At 50.9% G+C, this 25,207-nt stretch overlaps 1 protein-coding gene across 1 annotated transcript in view; it reads right to left on the reverse strand.

Moving 5' to 3' along the window:
- Nucleotides 1–25,207, reverse strand: part of TBC1D22A (TBC1 domain family member 22A) — a 180,941-nt gene that overhangs the window by 64,390 nt on the left and 91,344 nt on the right. The window contains exons 10-11 of the mRNA XM_039914009.1: nt 23,794–23,869; nt 2,411–2,538 (exon numbers count right to left, since the gene is read on the reverse strand). Of these exons, the coding sequence (XP_039769943.1) occupies nt 2,411–2,538; nt 23,794–23,869 (204 nt within the window). The remainder of the gene's footprint in view (nt 1–2,410; nt 2,539–23,793; nt 23,870–25,207) is intronic.

The following is a 25,207-nucleotide window of genomic DNA, read 5'->3' on the forward strand; positions in this document are numbered from 1 at the left end:
GTTAGACTGTGAACCCTATGTGGGACAGGGACTGTGTCCAACCCGACTACCTTGTATCTACCCTAGTGCTTAGTACAGTGCCTGTCCATAACAAGTGCTTAACCGACACCACGAATATTATTATTATTATTGCTCATTCATTCAATCGTATTTGTTGAGCGCTTACTGTGTGCGAAGCATTGTTCTAAGTGCTTGGGAGACAATAAAACAACAAGCAGACACATTCCCTGACCACAACCAACTCACAGTCTACAGGGAGAGACAGACAGTAATAAATACATATATAAATAAATAACAGATACATGCATATGTTCTGTAGGGCTGGGAGGGAGGATGAATGAAGGGAGCAAGTCAGAGCGATGCAAAAGGGAGAGGGAGAAGAGGAGAGGAGGGTGCAGTCAGGGAAGGCTTCTTGGAGGAGGTGGGCCTTCAATAAGGCTTTGAAGTGGGGGAGAGTACTTGTCTGTCTGACATGAGGAGGTTGGGTGATCTGAGCCAGAGGTAGGACGTGGGCGAGAGGTCAGCGGCGAGACAGATAAGATCGAGGTACGGAGACAATGTTAGCATCAGAGGGGCAAAGTGTGCGGGCTGGGTTGGAGTAATCAGGTGAGGTAGGAGGGCAAGGTGATTGACTGCTTCAAAGCCAATGGTGAGGAGTTATTAAAAATAGCGATAATATTGATTATAATTATTAACAATCATTTATAATGTCACCATTATTATCCCTGCTGCCTCCACTTCCTCCCATCCAATTCTCTCCTTCACCCCTCCAACTGGCTTCCCGCCCGCTTCGCTCCACACAAACCACCCTCTCTAACGTCACCGAGGCCCTTCTCTTGCCAAATTCATTCATTCATTCAACAGTATTTATTGAGCGCTTACTATGTTCAGAGCACCGTACTAAGCGCTTGGACTGTACAATTCGGCAACAGATAGAGACAATCCCTGCCCAATGACGGGCTCGCAGTCTAATCGGGGGAGGCAGGCAGACAAAAACAATAGCAATAAATAGCCAAATCCAACGGCTTCCGCGCCATCCCAACCCTCTTCGACCTCTCAGCTGCCTTCGACGCTGAGGACCGCCCCCCTTTCTCTCCGAAGCGTTCGTCAACCTCGGTGTCACTGACGCGTGGGTGGAGCGAACAGCCAGTGCTTCAAAAGCGACGTCCGGGAACGGGCCGGAGGAAGGCTAATTGGATGGGACCCGTTGGCTTTCGGTGATTGTTTTTAAGCCACACGAAACAGGTAAGCGTTGACTCAATGGCCCAGAAAATGATCTCTCCTCATTTGCCGGGTGCATTTCCAACTACCCTCTAATGGGTTAAAGAGGCCGAAAAACGCGCCGACCGCAGAGTTCGAGGCCGATAAACACTCTAGTTTAGAGGAGAGTGATAACCAACTGTCCAGGCGATGATTACCAGGCATTTTCTTTGCCAAAGGGTCCAATACAATTTCATGGTTACTTGGCTCTGTGAAATAGCCAGGCCCGCCCGTCCCCGCCCCCATCCCGGTTTGGAAGTTATGAAAACGCTAGTGCTGCTGGTTCCGAAATGAGGCTGCGGAAGCAATCACTCCAATGCGTGACAGCCTCTCGGCGCACGCAAATTAGCCTAATAAGCACCTCGGCATCGGGCTTCGAGTCCTACTGTCCATTAAACCGCTTCAAAGCCCTCAATCACCTTGCCCCCTCCTACCTCACCTCGCTGCTCTCCTACTCCAACCCGGCCCGCACACTCCGCTCCTCTAATGCCAACCAACTCACTGTCCTTCCATCTCGCCTACCTCGCCGTCGACCTCTCGCTCACGTCCCGTCTCTGGCCTGGAACGCCCTCCCTCCTCGCATCCAACAGACAGTGACTCTCTCCCCCTTCAAAGCCTTATCGAAGGCCCATCTCCTCCAAGAGGCCTTCTCACGCTAAGCCCTCCTTTCCTCTTCTCCCACTCCCTTCCGCGCCGCCCTGACTCGCTCCCTCCAGGTCCCAGCCCCAAAGCACTTCTTTCCAAATCTGGAATTTATCGATCAATTGTATTTATTGAATACACTGTTCTAATACTCTAATTAGAATTAGTAGACACGTTCAAGGGCACCGTGGGAACAGGCGGGCACCGCGGCGCGCGTCTCCCCTCGAGGCAGAGCTAGGTCCGTCCCACCCTCCGCAGAGGGAGCGGAACGGCCCCGGCCGGCGGCCGGCCGCAGGGGTGGCCGGGTCCCGCCTCCATCCTCCCCTCTGGATGCTGCCTCCTTCCAGAAGTCCCACCCCGGAACCGTCCGAGACCGAGTTCCGCCTCGAGGAGCCCCGAGACCCCACGCCGTCCGGAGAGAGGCCCGAGACGGGTCGCGGAGTCACCGCCCGCCCCGCCTACCCGTCCCCGGGCGGCCGGGGGAAGGAAGGGGGCCACCGGCTCTCACCTGGTAGGTGTCCCAAAGGCGGATCGTGCACTGGAGCGGGAGTTCCCTCATCAGCAGGTTGTTCATCCACCGGAAGGCGAACTGCAGGTATCTCACCTCGTGCCGATCCAGGTGTCGATGGATGGGCTCTGGGGGAGGGACAGAGACGGGGCTCATCAGTATTTAACCTGAATCCACACTCTCGCACCGCAAGGCGGCAAAGTGCGGTGTGGCTCAATGACTGGAACGCGGGCCTAGGAGACGGAAGGATGGCTCGACCCGGCTCAGTCCCGACGCCGACCCTGGATCCGGAGCCTTTATTCCACCCATCCCCCTACTAGGCTGGAAGCTCGTCGTGGGCAGGGAATGTGTTTATCGTTACACTGTACTCTCCCAAGGGCTTAGGACGGTGCTCTGCCCACAGGAAGCTCTCAATACACGCGACTGACCGGCTAATCGGCTGGGGTACAGACATGTTAATCAGGTTGAACGCAGTCCACGTCCCACAGCGTTCGTTGCGTGTGGACATGTCTGTCCGCCTCGTTAGAATCTGAGCTCTTTCAGTGCAAGGAACGCGACCTATGCTCCTGAACCGAGCATTTGAACCAAGCGTTCGGTACAGTGCGGGACTGGAGGCTGAATCCCATCAGCAGCACGGCATTGTAGATAGAGCACGGGCCTGGTTGTCAGAAGGTCATGGGTTCTAATCCACCACGTGTCTGCTGTATGGCCTTGGGCAAGTCACTTCGCTGTGCCTCAGTTACCTCTTCTGTCAAATGGGGATTGAGACTGAGAGCCCCACGTAGGACAGGGACCGAGTCCATCCTGATTAACTTGGATCTACCATTCATCCGTTCAGTCGTACGTAGTGAGCGCTTACGGTCTGCAGAGCACTGTGCTAAGCGCTTGGGAAGCACAATTCAGCAACGAACAGAGACAATCCCTGCCCAAATCGGACTCGAGGTCTAGAAGGGAGGAGACAGACATCAAAACAAGTAAAACGGCATCAGTGGCATCATTATAAATAAATAGAACTGTAGATATATATACACATCATTAATAAAAATAAATAGAATTGTCATTATAAATAAGTACATTTATACACAAGTGCTGTGGGGCAGGGAGGAGGGTAGAGCAAAGGGGGCGAGTCGGGGCGATGGGGAGGGGAGGGGAAGCAGCAAGGGGGCTCAGTCTGGGAAGGCTTCCTGGAGGAGGAGAGCTTTCAGTGGGGCTTCGAAGGAGGGAAGTGTGTTAGTCTGGCGGATTTGAGGTGGGAGGGCGTTCCGAGCCAGAGGAAGGACGTGGGCCGGGGGTCGACGGCGGCACAGGAGAGAATGAGGCCCAGTGAGAAGGTCAGTACCAGAGGAGCGGAGCGTGCAGGCTGGGATGTAGAAGGAGAGAAGGGAGGTGAGGTAAGACGGTCTACCACAGTGCTCGGCCCACAGTATGAGCTTAACGAATGGCATTAAAAAAAAATATCGCTTACTGCGATTTCCCCTGCTAGACCGAAAGCTCCTTGGGGGAAGGGAGAGCGTTCTAACTCTACTGACTTCTCCCTGGGGCTCAGTTCAGGGCTCAATAAATACTCCCGAATGATGGATACTTGTTCTGCCAACCTCAGACTTTTTTATGGGTTGTTTTTATGGAATTTGTTAAGCGCTTACTATCGGACGCGATCCAAGTCCCACAGTGGGCTCACGGTCTTACTCCCTATTTTACAGCTGAAGGCCCAGAGAAATGAAGCGACTTGCCCCGGTCACAAAGCAGAGAGGTGGCAGAGCCGGGACTGGAAGCCAGGTCCTTCTGACTCCTAGGTCCAGGCTCTGTGTGGTGTGAGAGTGGTAATTAAGGTTAAATACTAATGAGCGGGCAGGGTTTTAGACTAAGTGCGCATCGACCATCCAAAATATATATCGGTATTATTGTCCACAGCGTTGACTCTGCCCGGCTATTTAAATCACAAATAAGTTACTTTGAAAATGACAATTCCGGAGATGCAAAGAACTTGCTGAAAACAAATTACTGAAGGAATAAGAGGGCTCCAGTAGTTCTGCATGTCTTTAAAAAATAGTCTCCCCGAAGCCTATTTGTCTCAGAACGGCTCTCCTCTGACTTTCAAATCAAATGACTGCTCCGTTCACTCAACACAGTCAAATTTCAATTTAATTTTTACACTTGGAAATGGAAGGTGTGGTTATTCCTCATCTACCAATGAAGGGTTCATTTAAATGCATCGCCCGGATCAAAAACAGATTGTACGAGAATCCAGCAGTCCACCGACTACAGAAATCAGAACATCCATCACTCTTCTAAATGTATTCGCTTCGGGAAGAAGCCAGAGAACTCCACTTCTACGGACAAAACCTGAAGGGCTGGAGAGTGATCAGTGTGACCGTTCGTTCGCTGGAAGTTCGTTGTGGGCAGGGAACCTTTTGACCAACTCTGTTCTACTGCACAAATTCCTAACCCTAATCTTGTACTCATTCATTCACTCGATCGTGTTTACTGAGCGCTTACTGTACTAAGCGCTTGGGGAGTGCAATTCAGCAACAAATAGAGACAACCCCCGCCCACAACGGGCTCACGGTCTAGAAGGGGGGAGACAGACATCAAAACAAGTACACGGGCATCGGTAGCATCATTATTAATAATTAGAATTATAAATATATACACATCATTAATAAAAAGAAACGGAATTATAAACATGCATACATCTCTATATACATAAGTGCCGAGGGGTGGGGTGGAGGGATGGAGCAAAGGGAGCGTGTCGGGGAACGGGGAGGGGTGGGGGAGCAGAGGAAAAGGGGGCTGTGCTTATCTTGTGGCTACCCCAGCGCTTAGAAGAGTGCCTGGCACATAGTAAGCGCTGAACAGATACCATAATTATTATTAATAATTATTATTATTAACCACGGACATCGGTCAGCTCTCTCCCCACCTACTTCTCCTCATTCAAACGTCTCACATTTTTTTCCACTCAAACCGCCGTGTCCCACATACATCCGGGCCAACGCCTCGCTCACACTCTTTCCTTAGCCTGGAATTCCCTCTCCCCGACTAATAATCACTGTTATTACTTACTACGTGGCAAACACTCTCCTGAGCGCTGGGATAGAGACAGCTTAATAACAACTGTGGTATTTGTTAAGCGCTTACTGTGCGCCAGGTACTGTGGCTGTTGCCAAACTGTACATTCCAAGTGCTTAGTACAGTGCTCTGCACATAGTAAACGCTCAATAAATACTAATGAATGAACGAACGAATGCTGTACTAAATGCTAGATACAAGCAAATTAGTCCCTGTTCAACATGGGGCTCACAGTAGGAGGGAGTAGGAGTTATTTCCCAGTTTACAGATGAGGTAACGGAGCATAGGAAAGTGATGTGACTTGCCCAAGGTCACACAGCGCACATGTGGCGGAGCCAGGATTAGAACCCAGGTCCTCCGGCTCCCAGGCCCGGGCTATTTCCATTAGGCCACGCTATTCCTCACATCCAGCAGATCGCCGCTCCGCTCATCTTCAAAATTCTTCGGAAATCACCTCTCCTCCAGGAGGCCTTCCGTGATTAATCTCTCATCTCCACCATCCGCCCCTTCTGTACCTCTCTGAAATTTTTTTGATTTAGATTAACGCTTGACTTCTACTAACTGTGTTCTGTAGTTTTTCTCCTGCTCCCATTTTACATATACAGTTCAGGTCTGCCTGTCTCCTCTGTAGGGCTGTAAGTTCCTCAGGGTACGAATTCTGCCTCTTACTCGCATTATATTCTCCGAGTCGCCTAGTACAGCACTCCAAATGAATGAATGGCTATGGTCCTTCCTACCGAAGGCATAAATTATGCCTCAATTAGTTCCTTTGGAAATCAGAAATGAAGAATGATTAACTAGGCCAGCCGGCAGTACTTTTAATATTCCTAATGAATTTCTGTTGGAAGCAGCGCGGCCTCGGGGAAAGAGCCCGGGCCTGGGAGTCAGAGGGACCTGCGTAGTTATCCCGGCTCCGCCACCTGTCTGCTGTGTGACCTTGGGCAAGTCACTTAACTTCTCCGTGCCTCAGTGACCTCATCTGTAAAATGAGGATTGAGACTGTGAGCCCCACATGGGACAACCGGATTACCTTGTATCTACCCCAGTGCTTAGAACAGTGCTTGGCACCTAGTAAGCGCTTAACAAATACCATAATTATTATTGTTATTATCTCGTATCTACCCTAGTGTTTGGCACATAATAAGTGCTAAACAAATGACACTGAAAAAATGCCTCCATTCTAAAAGCTTCCAACTGCTAAATTCGAAGCATTTCTTGCGATTCACACGTGGTCAGGGTCCCTCCGAATGAGACCGTCCCCCGCTATTTAGACCGTGAGCCCCAAGAGGGACAGGGACCGTGTCCGACCCGATTAACTTGGCTCTACGCCAGCGCTCAGAACCCCGCTTGACCCATAGTGAGCGCTTAACGCCATTAAAAAAAAATACCATTTACAAAAAAAAAAGCCCCCCATTCTAAAAAGTGTTGATCAATGGACTGTTAAATTCCAAGCATTTCTTGCAATTCATATATATCGGAGCAATAAATGCCTGTGCAGAAAAGATTCATTCGTCCCACTTTCTAAGTAATTGTGAACAGATGCTCTTTCACTGATAAAGGGAATTTGGTTCCAATAATTCTAAATTTAAACTTTTCCATTTCACTGGATAGAAGCAGGCCCATATAATGAAGGAGCTGGCAGATGTAATTATTGTCATCTTTCAGGCTTAAAATATTTTTCATAAAACACTCATCCGGCAGTTGAGTATAATTTTATTATCATAAAGCCACAAGAAATGACGGTTCTTATTTCAAAATTCGGAAGGAACAAGTTTGATATTTGTTTAACACGTTTCTCAGCACTTTCAACAACCTCTCCGCAGATTGAAAATTCCGCTGAAACAGGCTGTCTCCTTGATTAAAAATAAAAATAAATTATGCAGACACACTGGGTCCCATAGATTTATGCGACAAAGTAACAAGAATGTATCAAATTGACTGAGCGGATAAAAGCGGGTACTAGTTATTCAGAGCACATCCGCTATTTATATTTATTTGCTCTAAGAGTTAGCAAAACGACTCATATTTAGATGCCTTACAAAGGGTGCCATTTTCCACCCCGTCCACAAATTAGGAGAGAGAAGACCGAGGCACGGTGGTCCCGGATGGAGACGAATGATCTCACGGTGCCCTCGGACGGGCAGAATCTCCCCTCCGAGGCCGCCCCCGCTCCCGATGCATCTCGGGAAAGCCCCGTGCGCTTTCGATTTCTCGGAGTTGTTCCCCCCGCCTGCTGGAAATCGGGACACCGCCTGAAATCCCACATCCCCGACAGCGGGAGGATCAGTTCTACCGGCCCCTCGGTGGCTGAGAAGCAGCATGGCCTCGTGGATAGAGTTCGGGCCCGGGAGTCAGAAGGACCTGGATTCTTATCCCGGCTCCGCCGCCTGTCCGCTGTGGGGCTTTAAAGACCCGGGTCTTATCGGACGATCGTACAGACGGCCTTTTCATCGCTCAAGGAGATACTGCCGTTCACTGCTGACGATAAATTCACGTGAGATACATACCTTCCTCCGACCCTTCACCTTGAGCTACGCGAGGTGAAATCGCCCTCGCTCCGCAAAGGCCGGCACAGAGCCCCAGACCCCATCGAGCCAACGGTTTTCCGTTGTCCTTTCGGCTACGCCAGAGGGGGAGCCGACTAATCCAAGATGGGGGTCCGGATTCCCGATGCCCTCCTTGGCCCTCCCAACGCGGGACTCTACTCTAGCCACCGTAGCCCCCTTCTAGACTGGACCTCCTCTAGATCCCCTTTAGACTGGAGCTCCTTTGAGCCCCTCTGGACAGTAGCTCCTCCAAGTCCTCAAGCAGGCAAGGGCAGAGGCAAGGGGGAGGTGAAAGAGGAAGAGTGGGAAAAGACAGGGAGAGAGGGGGAGGACAGATGGGGAGGTGGAAGCAGGGCCTGGAGGGGTTGACTTTACTCTTCAGACCGAGGCAAAGCACTGTACTGAGCACTTGGGAGAGTACAATATAACAACAAACAGACCCATTCCTGTCCACAACCAACTCACAGTCTAGAGGGGGAGACGGACATTAATATAAATAGATTACAGATCTATACAGATAGATACATATGTGCTGTGGGGATGGGAGGGAGGATGAATGAAGGAGCAAGAGCGGCGCAGGAGTGGGAGAAAAGGAGAGGAGGGCTTAGTCAGGGAAGGTTTCTTGGAGGAGATTCGTCCATCCATTCAGTCGTATTTATAATAATAACGTTGGTATTTGTTAAGCGCTTACTATGTGCCGAGCACTGTTCTAAGCGCTGGGGTAGATACGGGGTGATCGGGTTGTCCCACGTGGGGCTCACGGTTTTAATCCCCATTTTACAGATGAGGTAACTGAGGCACAGAGAAGTTAAGTGACTTGCCTTGAGCACTGTACTAAGGAGATGCGCCTTCAGTGAGGTTCTGAAGTGGGGAAGAGCAATTATCTGTCGGCTCCGAGGAGGGAGGGCGTTCCAGGCCAGAGGCGGGATGTGGGCGAGAGGTCGGCGGAGAGACGGACGAGATGGAGGGACAGTGAGAAGGCTGGCGTCAGAGGAACGGGGTGTGTGGGCTGGGTTGTAGGAGCCGAGTAGCTAGGTGAGGTAGGAGGGGACAAGGTGATTAAGTGCTTTAAAGCCAACGGTGAGGAGGGATGGGGAGTCTCCAGCTGCTCGGGGAAGACAGGGACGATGATAAGAATAATCCTGGGAGCCTAATGCCGAGTCGAATTACCTGTAAGGTTAAATGCTCTCAGGACTTTTGGGCCTTAACCTTATCCGGGCACCGATCTCCTCGGACTGAAAAAAGTCTCGGGCTGGAGTGGTGGCGGAGGGGAAGTCGGGGGTTGGGCCTGTTGCAAATGGCTGCCCCGGGCTGAGGAGGGAAATAGCTAGCTTCCACCTCCCCGTCTCTCCTCCCCCTCTCTCCCTGTCTTTTCCCACTCTTCCTCTTTCACTCCCCCCTTGCCTCTGCCCTTGCCTGCTTGAGGACTTGGAGGAGCTCCTGTCCAGAGGGGCTCAAAGGAGCTCCAGTCTAAAGGGGATCTAGAGGAGGTCCAGTCTAGAAGGGGGCTACGGTGGCTAGAGTAGAGTCCCGCGTTGGGCCCTTGCCTCCGCCCTTGCCTGCTTGAGGACTTGGAGGAGCTCCTGTCCAGAGGGGCTCAAAGGAGCTCCAGTCTAAAGGGGATCTAGAGGAGGTCCAGTCTAGAAGGGGGCTACGGTGGCTAGAGTAGAGTCCCGCGTTGGGAGGGCCAAGGAGGGCACCAGGAAGCCAGAGGAGCTGCTTCTCCCCAGGTCTGGGACTCGGAGGTCTAAGGGGAACAGGAAACAAAATCCCCTGAACCCCGGAAGCCTAAATTTCAATCGCCTTTCCCGTATCCTTGAGGAAGGACGGGCCCCAGGCTCCCCGAGAAAGCCGATCCCTCCGTGCCGCCCGGGCAGGCCACAGAGAAGGGGTCGCCCTTCCCGACATCTCTGGCGACACGCATCCGAAAGCAAAGAGAAAACGGACGGGTCCACGGATGGGTGCAGACAGACAGCGGGACAGGTACGGACAGACGCAGACATGGAGGCGACGCTGCTGAACAAGTGGGTGTGCTGGAGAGGCTAGGGGCCCCCTTGGTGAGGAAGCGGGAATGAATGACCTCACAGAGGCTGAGGTGCCGAGGGGCCCACTTGGCGTGGAAGTGGGAATGAATCACAGAGGCTGAGGGGCCCGGGTGGCATAGAAGCGGATCCTGAATGACGGCACAGAGGTTGGGGGGCCGAGGGGCCCACTTGGCGTGGAAGTGGGAATGAATGACATGACGGAAGCTGAGATGCTGAGGGCCCGGTTGGCACGGGAGCAGGAATGAATGACGTCCCAGAGGCCGAGAGTCCCGGTTAGCATCGCGGTGGATCCTGAAAGACATCACAGAGGCTGAGGTGCTGAGGGGTCCTCTTGGAGTGGAAGTGGGAACCAACTGACATCACAGAGGCTAAGGGGCCCAGGCGGTGAAGAAGCAGATGCTAAATGACATCACAGAGGCTGAGGTGCTGAGGGGGCCACTTGGCGGGGAAGCAAGAATGAATGACGTCACAGAGGGGCCCGGTTGGCAAGGAAACGGGAACGATTGACATCACAGAGGCCGAGGCGCTAAGGGGCCCAGCTGGCGTGGAAGCGGCTCCGGGATGACATCCCGGAGGCTGAGGTGCCCGGCCCGTCTGGCGGCGGGCTATGATTGACGGCACCGAGGTCGAGGTTCCCAGCTGGCGTGACGGTGGGTTACGAACGACATCTCAGAGGCTGAGGTGCTGAGGTTCTTGGTTTGCCTCGCCACGGGCCACGAATGACACCCCAGAAGCTGAGTTCTTAGGTGACGCGGCAACGGGGTTATGATAGCCCCGGGGCTGAGGGGGGAGAGACCTACAGCCCAAAGGCCACACGAGGACTTCGGTTCAGACTCCAGACCGACCTCCGTACTCGCACTTCCATCTCATCGACTGCAGGGCGAGGTTCGGGTCTTTCGGTGAATCCCGTTTTAATCCCCGCTGCCTACTCTGGACATAACGTACCGCCGGTGATGGGGAAGGTAGAGAGGGTTTTCCAGCTTCATCTCCGTTCAAACGGGAAGTTCTACCCTACTGTGCACCTCTGAGAGCTGAGCCGGCCCCCCTCCCCCCTCCCTGGATTCTTGGCACTGCGGGAAGCTCACGCCTCCCCGTTTATGGAAGAAAGAAAGAGAATAATTCTGCCCTCTGCCCCCCCATCCTTTATCTTCAAATGAAGCTTCTGCCATCGGAGAGAGGAGTCGGGTGGCTTCTGGTGGAGAATGACAGTAGGGCAGAGCGAGAGGGAGGCGAGGGTGGGACAGGAGGTTTCGCTGCCGGGACTGAATCTCGATACCCCCGAGGCATTCTAAATGATAATACTAATGATTATGGTATTTGTTATTAACAATAATAATAATGGTGATGATGGTGGTATTTGTTAAGCGCTCACTATGTGCCAAGCACCGTTCTAAGCGCTGGGGTAGATATAAGGTAATCAGGTTGTCCCACGGGGCGCTCACAGTCTTCATCCCCATTTTATAGATGAGGTAGCTGAGGCACAGAGAAGTGACTTGCCCAGAGTCACCCAGCTGACAATTGGCAGAGCCGGGATTAGAACCCATGACCTCTGACTCCTAAGCCCACGCTCTTGAGCAGCTCAGGAGCACCGCCCCCCAGGGTTCTTCAGTTCATTCATTCATTTTCTTCATTCGATCCTATTTATTGAGCGCTCACTGTGTGCAGAGCACTGTACTAAGCGCTCGGGAGAATAAACAGACTCATTCCCTGCCCACAGCGAGCTTACAGAGCTTACTATGTGCCAGACACTATTCCATCTATCTATCTATCTTAGATATAAGATCATCGGGTTGGATGGAGATTGTGTCCGATAGGTCATGGGTTCTAATCCCGGCTCCGTGTCGCTTGTCTGCTGGGTGACCTTGGGCGAGTCACTTCACTTCTCTGGGCCTCGGTTATCTCATTTTTAAAATGGGGATTGAGACTCCGAGCCCCACGTGGGACAGGGATTATATCTAACTCACTTGTATTCACCCCAGGGCTTAGTACGTGCCTGGCACCTAGTAAGCGCTCAACAAATACCATCATCATCATCAACAAATACCACCATGGCCATGTCTTCTGGGCAAGAATGACGAAGGTGTGGGCTACGAGAAGCGGCAACATCACAATTAAAAGGAAGGAATAAAGAGAGGGAAGTGGAGCTCACCCTCTATTTCTTTCCATCAGTCACCGAGAGGGCTAAATAATGGCATGAATTATTTACTCTGAGCTTTGTACCAATTAAGAGAACAGAGGAAAACAAGTGTCTTCTTCAAACAGCTCTTGGCAATAGCGAAGTTACTCCGTGCTGTTCATCTGTACCCTCTGGGCATTTGGTATTCACCCCACTCTCAGCCCCTTAGAACCTCTGTATACATCTGTATAAATTACTAATTTATATTAATATGTGTTCCCCCCTCTAGACTGTACGCTCTTTTGGGGACAGGGAACCTGTCTACCGACTCTCTTATATGGTACTCTCCCAAGTGTATTGCACACAGCAAGCGCTCAATGAATACAACTGATTGACTGATTGAGAGAATAAAGCCTACACGTCCCAGCTCTTCACCAAAACTCCCCAGCAAGAAAAAAATGATTCTATCTTTGCCCTTCTTAAAGCTCGCCTCCTCCAAGAGGCCTTCCCACACTGAGCTCCCCCTTTTCCCTCTGCTCCCCCTCCACCCCCGCTTCACCTCTCCTCAGCTAAGCCCTCTCTTCCCCCCCTTTCCCTCTGCTCCTCCCCCTCTCCCTTCCCCTCCCCTCAGCACTGTACTCGTCCGCTCGACTGTATATTTCTTCATTACCCTATTTATTTTGTTAATGAGATGTACATCACCTTGATTCTATTTATTTGCTATTGTTTTAATGAGATGTTCATCCCCTCGATTCTATTTGTTGCTATTGTTTTTGTCCGTCTCCCCCGATTAGACCGCGAGCCCGTCAAAGGGCAGGGACTGTCTCTATCTGTTACCGATTTGTCGATTCCAGGCGCTTAGTACAGTGCTCCGCACATAGTAAGAGCTCAATAAATACTACTGAATGAATGAATGGTCAATAATTTGGGTCTGCCTGTCCCCCGGGGGTTCATTACCATTATAAATACCATTATTATTAGGGAGGTTGTGTCAGAGAGATAAGATAAATCATGGAAATGCAGTGAAGCCGCAGGGCCCACGTAGAGAGAGCCCAGATCTGGGAGACAGAAGGACCTGGGTCCTAATGCCGGCTCTGCCATTTGCTGTGTGACCCTGTCAAGTCACTTCACTTCTCTGGGTCTCAGTTACCTCATCTGTAAAACGGGGATTACGTTTGGGAGCCCCACGTAGGACAGGGACCGTGTCCAACCCGATTCGCTTGCATCTACCCCGGCACTAATAACAGTCCCCAATTATTATTATACGCCCCCAGTTATAATTACAAAGGGCTGTACAAATGTCTGCTATATCATCATCATTTGGGTGAGCCTCCAAGATCAGGAAGTGGGTCTCTAACAGCTGACATTTCTATGTTCTTCTCTTCCGAATAAGCACGAGGGTAAGGCGGGAAGGAAGCAGGAGATTGAAACTCTGGCATTATTTCCAGTCGACCTAACTTCATATATTTGACTAAACTGCAATTACACGTATCTGTGACCAATTATCATCTGTAGATGTCGAAAACGCAATACCTATATCATCCCAAATGTTGGGATCAGCTTTTTCGATACCTAATGAGGACGCAGACTATGAGAAAGAATGAGCCTTGCCATTTCCCAATGTCACCCACTGAATGTTCCTAACCGCTGGGCTTCACTGTTGATTTATTCCTCGGTTTCCGACTGCTTACCTTGTAACCGTAATCAAAATATTTTTCATTTGAGTAGTAATAAAGCTGAATTCAGTTTACCGGCTTTAACTGAATTCCGTCTCGAAAGGGAGCGTAAATTTTCGGTTTCCAGTGCAGTCGAGACAGCTGTCAGAGGATTTCATTAAAAGCACATTTAACGGGAAGGCGAACGTTCACAAGAGAGAAAATGCGGAGGCAGAGAAAGCAACTCAATGGAAAGCAGGATTGGGGGGTTAAACATAATTCTATAAAGCACTTTTCTACTTTGTTGCACTAGAAAATAGGAGACCTCCCTCTAACGACACCAACAAACACGGCCGGCAATGACTCACGGCCGCAAGAAGCAGCTTGGCCTAGTAGGAAGACCACCGGCCTGGGAGCCGGGCCATCTGGCTGCTCATTCCAGCTGTGTGACTTCAGGCAAGTCACTTCACTTCTCTGTGCCCCAGTTTCCTCACTTGTAAAAGGAGGATTCGGTACCCGCTCTCCCTCCCGGTGAAGCTGTGACTCCTGTATGGGACGGGGACGCCGACCTGATTCTCTAGTAATAACGACGATGACATTTGTTAAGTGCTTACTAGGTGCCGAGCACTGTTCTAAACGCTGGGGGGATACAAGGTAATCGGCTGTCCCACGTGGGATTCACAGCCTTAATCCCCATTTTCCAGATGAGGTAACCGAGGCACAGAGAGGTTAAGTGGCTTGCCCAGAGTCACACAGCGGACAGGTGGCGGAGCCGGGATTACGGCCCGTGACCTCTGACTCCCAAGCCCAAAAGTGACGGTATTTGGTAAGTGCTTACTATGTGCTAAGCACTAGTTAACCTAGTGCTGGCACTTAGCTATCACCGTTAATATAATCATGGGATGACGGTCAATCAAATCATCGATCAACTGTATGTATTGAGCGCTTAATGTGTGCAGGGCACTGTACTAAGCACTCGGGAAAGGACGGTCCGTGGACTAATGGATAGAGCAGGGGCCTGGGAGTCAGAAAGAGCCGGGTCCTAATCCCGACTCCACCGCTTGTCTGCTTCTGTGACCTTCGGTGAGTCACTTCACTTCTCCGGGCCTCAGTTCCCTCCTCTTTAAAATGGGGATTAAGACTAGGGCAGGAACTGTGTCCAGCCCAATTTGCTTGCCTCCACCCCAGCGCTTAGTACAGTGCCTGGCACATAAGTAAGCACTCAGCAAATACACCATCGAGTCGTTTCCAATTCATAGCGACTCCATGGATATACTTTCTCTAGAACGTCCTGTCCCCTGCCACAAACCGCAACCTAAGCTTTGTTATCAGTGTTGTGGTCTCTAACCATCTAGCTGTTATCATTATTATCATTATTATCAGAAGTGAAAGACACATTCCCTGCTCACAAGGAGCTTACAGTCTAGAAAATCCAATTTTATCTCCTCCAGGTTCCAGATTCTCCCACTGTTCCTCAATGGAAAGAGCACGGGCTTGGGAGCCAGAGGTCATGGGTTCGAATTCCGGCTCTGCCGCTCGTCGGCTGTGTGACTGTGGGCAAGTCACTTCACTTCTCTGTGCCTCAGTTACCTCATCTGTAAAATGGGAAGTAAGACCGTGAGCCTCGTGTGGGACAACCCGATTCCCCTGTGTCTACCCCAGCGCTTAGAACAGTGCTCTGCGCACAGTAAGCGCTTAACAAACACCAACATTATTATTATTAATTAGCCCCTCTGGTGGGGTGGAGAAGGGCAGAGGGGGAGGGGGGACAAAAACCAGTCAGTATAGCTCATTTTCCGACGATTTCTTTGGGGGAACGCTGAAACAAACAGGTCAAAGTCGGCCATTTGCACTATCTGTGACAACCCACCGATGGAGTTGTCAGTCGGCCTAGTAGAGGCGTACACTCGAGTGCTTAGTTCAGTGTTCTCCGCATGGTAGGCGCTCAGGAAATAGCACTGATTGACTGATACACCCAGGGAAGCGGCGTGGCCTAGTGGAAAGAGCGTGGGCCTGGGAGTCGGAGGACCCGGATTCTGATCCCGCCCCTGCCCCTCGTCTGCCGTGTGACCTTGGGCAGTCACTTCTCTGTGCCTCCGTCTGCTCATTTAGAAAATGGGGATTAAGACTGGGAGCCCCGTGTGGGGCAGGGATTGTGTCCCACTAATTACCTCGCATCTAAGCCAGTGCTTAGAACAGTGCCTTTGCACAGGAAGCGCTTAATGAACACCACTTTAAAAAAAAGCAAAAAAAACCCAAAACAGTTCTCTTATAACTCAGTGACTGCTTTCTTGAGAAGCTCCATTTTAAGGAAAATTTGTACTGTGACGATAACAGTTTTTGTCGAGTGCCTGTTCTGTGCAGACCACACTGTACTGAGAGCTGCGGGGAATACAAAATAAGCAAAAATTCAGGCACCTCATTGTGCCTCCCCAGCAGTCAATACACTGCCTGGTGCACACTAAGCATCAATAAGTACTATTAGCACAGTAGTAAACCTCATAATGATCATGGTCATTTCATCTGTCAAAGGAGGATTAAGACTGCGAGCCCCACCTGGGCCATGAACTGTGTCCAAACTGATTAGGCTGTATCTTTCCTAGTGCTTAGTACAGTGCCTGGCACACAGTAAGCCCTTAACGTGAATAATTAATATAAAAACAAAACTCCAAAGCACTGTTAAAATCCAAGCTCCCTGTACAACAGGAAACTTGTCTCCTGCTACTGTTGAAGAGTGTATCAAACCCAGCTGTGTGACTGTGGGCAGGTCACTTCTCTGGGGCTCAGTTCCCTCATCTGTAAAATGGGGATGGAGACTGTGAGCCTCACGTGGGGCAATCTGATGACCCTGTATCTCCCCCAGCGCTCAGAACAGTGCTCTGCACATAGTAAGCGCTTAACAAATACCAACATTATTATTATTAGGAAGCACGCAATAAATATCATTCCTACTACTTCCAATCCACCCATCAATGGTATTTATCGAGCGCTTACCGTGGGCAAAGCACTGTACTGAGCACTTGGGAGAGTACGAGACAACAGGTATTGGTAGACTTGCTCCCTGCCCACAAGAAGCCCTGGAACGCCCTTCCCTCTTCACATCCGACCGACAATTCCCCACCTTCAAAGCCTTATTGAAGGCCCATCTCCTCCAAGAAGCCTTCCCTGACTGATCCCTCAATTCCTCTTCTCCCAATCCCTTCTACGTCACCTTGACTTGCTCCCTTTATTCAGCTCCCGCCTAGACCTACAGCACCTCTGTCCATTTATTGATCTATATTAATGTCTGCCTCCCCCTCTGGACTCTAAGCTCGTTGTGGGCGGGGAATGTGTCTATTCTATTGTTATATTACACTCTCCCAAGCACCTAGCATAGTGCTCTGCCCACGGGAAGCGCTCAATAAATACCACTCATTGATGGATCGGAAGCAGTAGGAATGGCATTTATTGCTTGCTTCCTGGGTGACATGGACTCTTCAGTCTTAAGCATTTACTAGGTGCCAGGCCCTGCACTGAGCGCTGGGGTTGGTAAAACTAAATCGAGTTCATTCAGTAGTATTTATTAAGCGCTTACTATGTGCAGAGCACTGTACTAAGCGCTTGAAATGCACAAATCGGTAACAGATAGACAGTCCCTGCCCTTTGACGGGCTTACGGTCTAATCGGGTTGGACGTAGTCCTTGTCCCACGTGGGACTCACAGTCTCAATCGCCATTTTACAGATGTGGTAATTGAGGCACAGAGAAGTGACGTGATGTGCCCAGGATCACACGGCAGACGAGTGGTGGAGCCGGGATTAGGATGATCGTAATACTTTAGAATATAGAATACTAATAATAATAATGAGGGTATTTGTTAAGCTCTTACTCTGTGCCAAGCACTGAGGGAGACACAAGGTCACCAGGTCGTCCCTCGTGGGGCTCAAAGCCTTAATCCCCATTTTACAGATGAGGTAACTGAGGCACAGAGAAGTGAAGTGACTTGCCCAAAGTCACACAGCTGATTAGTGGCGGAGCCGGGATCAGAACCCTCGACCTCCGACTCCCCTCCCAAGCACTTAGTACACTGCCCTGCACACAGAAAGCGCTCAGTATATACGACCGACTGATGGACTGATCGAAAGCACCGTCCGTCTAACCAGCCCGGGAAGTGTGGAATTTTTCGTTTGGACTTTCCTCGCGACTGAATAAAATTGCATCTTTGAATATCAGTGAACCCGTGGCGGCTTCAGCCCCTAAGCCTTCTACGTTAGCAAGGGAAAACTCAGTGGTATTTTCACTGGATTTTTTTTTTTTTCTTTCTTGGAACCGTATTTCTAAACTCCTCGAACCTCATTAATGACATGAAAAACAATCCACGGCTGATCTCGGGAACCTTCCTCTGGATGCTGAGGTTCATTCCTCATTCTAAATCAAGTGCTCTTTCAGAAAAATCATTAGCGAGATCGAATTCATAATAAGGATTGATCAACCCCAGTGGTTTCACTGTAAATCACTAAATGAACAGCCCCAAACATGATTTAACCATGATAAAAAGTCGAATCACTGAAGCTTATTCATCTCGTGTCCTAAGCCCTTGAACACTAACAAGAAACCTTTCAATGAGAAACAGATTAGTCCCCTCCTCCGATCCAAATTAGCATTTATTAGGTTGACAACAGTTACTGCACGACCGGCCTTAACAAATTCCAAATTAAAATGAAAGATACCTGACCTCGCCCTTCATAAACATTCCCGAGGAAGATTTTCTGCTTATTCTGATGATAAAAATCGAAAGGAAATTGAAGACTTTGAAATTTCCAAAAAAAAAAATGTAATCATTTCGAACGATAGCACCGGGACCCTGGCGTTTGGGTTACGTGCGTGACGTGACGCCTCAGCAAAGCGTGCCTCTTATTAATAATAATAATAATGACGATGGCAGTATTTGTTAAGCGCTTACTATGTGCCAGGCATTGTACTAAGCGCTAGGGTGGATAGAAGCAAATCGAGTTGGACACGGTCCCTGTCCCATGCGGGACTCACAGTCTCGATCCCCATTTTACAGAGGAGTTAACTGAGGTCTAGAGAAGTGAAGTGGTTTGCCCAAGGCCACAAAGCAGGCAAGTGGTGGAGCCGGGATTAGAATCCATAACCTTCTGACTCCAGGCCCGTGCTCTGGCTGGGAGAGCCCGGGGGCAGTAGGATCTGGATAGATTAGTCCTGAAATAGATCATGGAAAATAATAATAACAATGCTAACAGTGGAATTTGGTAAACGCCTACCCTGTGCAAACACTGACCTAAGCGCTGGGCTTGATACAAGATACTCATATCGGACCTGGATCCCATCCTAATCTAAGATGGGGGGAAGGACAGCCATTTTATACCCACGTTACAGATGAGGAAACTGGAGCGGCGAGAAGACGAGTGACTCGATTAAGGTCTAACAGCAAACAAGCGGCGAAGCCGAGGCGAGAACCCAGGCCGGCTGACTTCCAACGCCAAACTCCTCGTTGGAAATTGCAATTCCACCACCAGCAACCACGTAATCCCAACGTTCTCCTTCCCAATCAAACCACCCTGGAAAATTCATCTGACTCCTTCCCAAACTGTGCTTTTAGAAGCCAGTAGCCCCGATGACGATTTCAGCCAGTCAGTAGGGAACGTGCGAACGTGCCTAGCTGCCCTGTCGGGAGAATAATAATAATAGTGGTATTTGTCAAGCGCTTACTACGTGCCAAGCACTGTTCTAAGCGCTGGGGGAGATACAAGGTGATCAGGTCGTCCCACGTGGGGCTCCCCGTCTTCATCCCCATTTTCCAAATGAGGGGACTGAGGCCCACAGAAGTGAAGTGACTGGCCCAAAGTCACACCGCTGACAAGCGGCAGAGCCGGGATTAGAACCCATGACCTCTGACTCCCAAGCCCGGGCTCTTTCCACTGAGCCGCGCCGCTTCTCTGATACACAACCCCAAGTTCTTGGACGGTGCCCTGCACGCAGTGAGCGCTGGATGGGCAACTGAAGGTGGCCCATTCCAGTGGTTGCCCATCCACCTCAACATCAAATAAAAACATCTCACCGTTGGCTTTAAAGCCCCCCATCTCCTTGCCCTTTCCTCCCTCACCTCGCTACTCTCCTACGACAACCCAACCCGCACGCTCTGCTCCTCTAATGCCAACCTTCTCACTCTTCCTCCGTCTCGTCCGTCTGGCCGCCGACCTCTCGCCCGCGTCCTGGGAAGCAGCGTGGCTTCGGAGACGGAGGCCATGGGTTCGACCCCCGGCTCTGCCGCTTGTCAGCTGGGTGACCGTGGGCGGGTCACTTCACTTCTCTGTGCCTCAGTTACCTCATCTGTAAAATGGGGATTAACTCTGAGCCTCACGTGGGACGACCTGATTACCCTGTATCTCACCCAGCGCTTACAACAGTGCTCGGCACATAGTAAGCGCTTAACAGATACCAACATTATTATTATTATTATTATTATCGTCCTGCCTCTGGCCTGGAACGCCCTCCTTCCTCATATCCGACAGACGATCCCTCTCCCCACATTGAAGGTGCATCTCCTTCAAGAAGCCTTTCCCTGACTAAGCCCTCATTTCCTCTTCTCCCAGCCCTTCTACGTCCCCCTTGCACTTAGTATATCGCACTCCCCCAAGTGCTCGGTACAGTGTTCCGCACACAGTAAGTGCTCAATAAATAGGATTGAATGACTGAATTTTCCCCCTTCGTTCACCCCTCTCTTGGCACACCAAATATGTCCCTATCCCCGATTTCTTTATTAATCTTAATATCTGTTGCCCCCTCTAGACTGCAAGCTCATTGTGGACAGGGAACGTGTCTTCCAACTCAGTTATACTGTTATATTGCACTTTCCCAAGTGCTTAGTTCAGTGCTCTGCACATGGCAAGTGCTCAATAAATACAATCGATTGATACTGATGATCCCGTATCTCCCCCAGTGCTTAGAACAGCGCTCTGCACACAGTAAGCGCTTAACAAATACCAAATTATTCACAGAGGGCTACCGCCCAGGCCGAGTCCTCTAGGAAACGATAAGAGAAGCAGCACGGCTTAGTGCCCAGAGCACAGAAAGACCTGGCTTCTAATCCCGGCTCCACCACTTGTCTGCCGTGTGACCTCGGGCAAGTCACTTCACTTCTCTGAGCCTCGGTTACTTCATTTGTAAAACGGGGATTAAGAACGGGAGCCCCATGCGGGACAGGGACTGTGGGCCACCTGATTGACCTGCATCTACCCCAGCACTTAAGAGTAGTGCTTGGCACACAGTAACTGCTTAAGAAATACCATTATTATTATTGTTCTTATTAAGAGTATGAAGAGAATTTCTCCCTCCTCTCATCCTCTCCCAACCCTCAAAGCTACTTTCGGTTTTACATCAACTACTCTGCGAAGCCTCAACAGAAGCAAGAAACGCTTGTGAAACGGCACGTGGAAAAATAAACCGTTCTACGTCTCGACCCGCTCTCTTTAATGCACGTTAACTTTCAGGGCAGAAATTCGTGCGCATTTTCATGGGCCGAAATAATAACGTTTTCAACAGGTCGGTGGTTCCAATTCCTAGACACGGATAAAGCGGCCCGCTGAATGGAAGGGGGAGCCATTAAAGCGGTCGTGGCAAATTGAGTCCAGTGGGATTTCGGTGACGTCGATTAGCAACCGAGTCGGGAGTCGGCTTCTATACGCGCCAAGGATGCAAACCGGAGTTTCTGCCCCGTGAGACGTCACGTTGAGAATTCCCAGCACACGCCCTCCTATATTCACCCGCCACCTGCTATTTTAAAAGCGGCTTTTATTGACCCGGCCCTGAATGCTTTCGCTAACTCTATTTATTCTTGACTCTATTTATTTTGACTCTATCTTGACTCTTGACTGTCTTGACTATTTATTTTGACTCTATCTTGACTCTATTTATTGCCACTGTACTTGTCTGCCCGTCTCCCCCGATTAGACCGTAAGCCCGTCACTGGGGGGGCAGGGATTGTCTCTATCTGTTGCCGACTTGTACGTTCCAAGCGCTTAGTACGGTGCTCTGCACATAGTAAGCGCTCAATAAATACTACCGAATGAATGAACTAACGGCACCCTGTGTCCGTCCCGTTTCTATCAATCCTTCAGTCGTATTTATTGGGCGCTGTACTAAGCGTTCGGGGGAGTACGGAATAAAAGTCGGTAGAAACGCTCTCTGCCCACAGTGATCTTACGGTCCAGATGGGGAGACGGACACTAATTTCAATGAATGAATAACGGATATGGACATTAATGCCGTGGGGTTGAGCGAGGGGTGAATAAAGGGTGCAGATCTAAGGGCAAGGGGGAAGCGGAAGGGAGTGGGAGAAGGGGAAAGGAAGGCCTAGTCAGGAAAGGCCTCCTGGAGGAGATGTGACTTCAGTAAGGCTTGAAAGGTGGGGAGTGATCGGCTGTCGGGTGTGAAGAGGGAGGACGTCCCCGGCCAGAGGCAGGACTCGGGCGAGAGGTCGGCGGCGAGACAGACGGGGAGGCTGGCGTCAAAGGAGCGAAGGGTGCGGGCTGGGGTGGAGTAGAAGAGCAGCGAGGTAAATGTAGGAGGGGGCAGGGCGATCGACTGCTTCTCGCTCCGGTAAAGTTCCGTCGGTTAATTTAACAAACCATCAGGAGAATATACCTAGAATGGGCCGGCATTATCTCTTGACTTTCAGTTAATTAAACCCCGCTCCACCAATATGACAGTCAGCACTTCACGGAGGGGATTATTCTACGGATGAAGACGCCAGGTATTTCCAAAGCCGCCTGCTAAAACGTGAACGCGTCGCTGAAAATCACCCCCGGCCCGGGCGGTGCCTCATCGCCGATATTAAAAGATGTTCTTTGCGGAGCGGGAAATTAATTGGAATCTGTAGGGAAATTATTCGGGCATCCTCGGCAGCGAAAGGACACACAACAGCTCGGGTTGTGGTGGCGTAAGATGAGCGGAAACAACTGCTGCGGAATCCCAAGTCTTGCCAGGCGTGATGCCCGGGGAAAGTTGGCTTTTTTTTTTCCTTAGCGGTATCTGTTGTGCGCTTACCGTGCGCCAGGCACTCGTGTGAGTTCTGCGGTGGACACCAGCTAATCGGGTTATCCCACGTAGGGCTCACCGTCTTAACCTCGTCCCTGGACCGTCAGCTCGTTGCGGGCAGTGAACGTGTCTGTCCGATTGCCGTAGTGCACTCTCCCAAGCCCTCTGCACACAGTAGGCGCTCCATAAATACCATCAACTGCTAGACTGATTGATCGATCCCCATTTTACAGATGAGGGAACTGAGGGCCAGAGAAGGGAGGTGAGTGGACAGGGAATGTATCTGTTCGACTGCCACGGCGTGCTCGCCCAAGCCCTCAGTACAGTGCTCTGCACACGGTAACTGCTCAATAAATACGACTGATTGACTGCTCGATTCACCCCCATTTTACAGATGAAGGAACTGAGGCTCAGAGAAGTCAACAGAGCCGGTAGGGAATGTGTCTGTCAAATCTGTTGCATTTTCTTCTCCCAACCCCTTAGTACAGTGCTCTGCACACGGTAAGTGCTCAGTAAGTACAATTCATTGATTGATTAACCGAGGTCACAGAGCAGACAAGCGGCAGAGCCGGGATCGGGAGCCAGGTCCTTCTGACCGCCAGGCCCGGGCTTACGGTCCAGAGGGGGAGACGGACGTTAATAGCAATAAATAATGAACAGATGTGGACACGAGTGCTGCGGGACTGGGAGGAGGCTGAATAAAGGGAGTAAGTCAGGGTGACGCAGAAGGGAGTGGGAGGAGAGGAAAGGAGAGCTGAGTCAGGGAAGCCTCCCTGGAGGAGGGGAGCCTCCGATGAGGATTTAAAGGCGGGGAGGACGGTGATCCGTCGGATAGGAGGGAGAGCATTCCGGGTCGGTCGCCCGTGGCCGGAGCCCGGAACGCCGTGGGCGACGGGGGCGGCGCGAGGCCTTACCATCGATCCGGCTCACCAGCTCTTCCAGCATCCTCACCTTCATCTGGATCCCGGGCTGGGCGAACGTGTAGTTGTCCTACGAAATAATCACGCGTGAAAAGACGGTAAACAAGGAGAGGTGGCGGCGGGGCGACCCGCGGCCGGGGTCTTCTGGCGGCCCGGCCAGGCCGAAGAAGGAACCACTCCGGCCGAGAAGCAGCGTGGCTTAGTGGCAAGATCCCGGCCTTCGGAGTCGGAGACCGTGGGTTCAAATCTCAGCTCCGCCACTTGTCGGCTGTGTGACTTTGGGCAAGTCACTTCACTTCTCTGGGCCTCGGTGACCTCATCTGCAAAATGGGGACTAAGACTGTGAGGCCCACGTGAGGCCACCTGATAACCTCGTATCTACCCCAGCGCTCAGAACAGTGCTCGGCACACAGTAAGCGCTTAACAAATACCGTCATTATTATTATCATTATTATTATGCTCACCGGACTAGACGGGCCAGGAAGGAAAGGGAGATTTGGCTTGTTGGAAATGAAAGAGCCAAGACGCAGAGCTTCCTTTCCACCCCAACCTCCCGCCAAATGCGATGAAATCATTCGTTAACAGTGCCATCAAAAACACTGGCAGCGCATCAGAAACCAATCTATCCACCTCGGCCCCCAACCCCACGGCACTTACATCCATGTGATAATAATAATAATGGTATCTGTTAAGCGCTTAGTATGTGCCAGGCACTAAGTGCTGGGGTGGACACAAGCAAATTGGGTTGGATCCAGTCCCTGTCCCACATGGGGCTCACCGTCTCAATCCGCATCTTCCCGATGAGGGAACCGAGGACCAGAGAAGTGAAGTGACTTGCCCGAGGTCACACAGCAGACTGTGGAGGAGCCGGGATTAGAACCCATGACCTTCTGACTCCCAGGCATGTGCTCTGTTCACTACCCCAGGCTGCTTCACTCTGCTTCTGCCTTCCTTTCCCATCATCTCTGCACTTCGATCTGTGACCTTTGGACGTTTGATATTCACCCCACCCCCAAACCCGCAGCATTTATACACTTATCTTGAAATTATTTACTATAAACGACTTATTCATCCCCGCCACTGACCGTCTCCCCTTCTAGACCGTACGCCCGTTACGGGCCGGGAACGCTCTGGCCGGGAAGTGCCCTGCGCGTAGTATGTGCTCGATAAATACGACTGATCGATCGATCTGTAATCTATTTCCTTCTATTAACATCTGGCTCGCCCTCTAGACTCTATGCTTAGTGTGGGCAGGGAACGTGGCTCCCAACTCTGTCATAACGGACTCTCCCAAGCACTCAGTACAGTGCTCTGCACGCAGGAAGCACTCAGTAAATACCACTTATGGACTGCACTGGACCATCGCCTCGGGTGACTGGATCCACACACTTAGCGTTGCGTTTCACAG

Source organism: Ornithorhynchus anatinus, chromosome 14 (assembly GCF_004115215.2).
Source record: "Ornithorhynchus anatinus isolate Pmale09 chromosome 14, mOrnAna1.pri.v4, whole genome shotgun sequence".
In the NCBI taxonomy this organism is placed as follows: Eukaryota; Metazoa; Chordata; class Mammalia; order Monotremata; family Ornithorhynchidae; genus Ornithorhynchus; species Ornithorhynchus anatinus.